The sequence below is a fragment of the Penaeus monodon genome, chromosome 34, assembly GCF_015228065.2.
Source record: "Penaeus monodon isolate SGIC_2016 chromosome 34, NSTDA_Pmon_1, whole genome shotgun sequence".
Lineage (NCBI taxonomy): Eukaryota > Metazoa > Arthropoda > Malacostraca > Decapoda > Penaeidae > Penaeus > Penaeus monodon.
Genome location: NC_051419.1, coordinates 26,565,508 through 26,565,978, shown reverse-complemented (window position 1 = coordinate 26,565,978; position 471 = coordinate 26,565,508). Strand labels below are relative to the sequence as shown.

Sequence of the window (471 nt, the reverse complement as noted above, 5' to 3'; positions counted from 1 at the left end):
GCTCCCATCAAGATCACCATAGCAAAGGACAAGGTCTTGTACACACCAGAGTCAGGCTCTGTGCCCCTGAGGACCCACTCCACCACAGCGACACCAGTGGCTCCACCCATAAACACCACCAGTGCTAACACAACTCCCAGCATCCCAAAGTTCAAGATCCAAAAGTCTCGCCTCAAGCAAAAGGACCTGTTTGGAGGCACATCATCTACTTCCCCCGAGAGCAGTCCTGCTGGTGACCTGGCCCGAGACACTCCTACTACCTCTCTAAAGATCAAGATCAGTCGGGACCGCCTTCGTCCTGAAAAGGAATCGAAGAAAAGGGACCGGGACCGAAGCCCCGGGGACATCCAGGCGGCCAAGGTCCCGCGCAACGGCAGTGAGGCTCGGTCCACCCACGCATCCCCTCAGGTGGGTGCTGGTCACTATAGGCAGCAGGATGTCAGAGGTAATGCTCATCACCGCCAGTATTCC

The 471-nt window shown here is 56.9% G+C and overlaps 1 protein-coding gene across 1 annotated transcript in view; it reads left to right on the top strand.

Annotated features, from left to right (window-relative positions):
- LOC119594671 (cyclin-T2-like) overlaps positions 1 to 471 on the top strand; it is a gene marked incomplete in the record, with an annotated part of 20,280 nt that overhangs the window by 18,377 nt on the left and 1,432 nt on the right. The window contains 1 exon segment of the mRNA XM_037943727.1: positions 1 to 408. Coding sequence (XP_037799655.1) covers positions 1 to 408 — 408 coding nt within the window.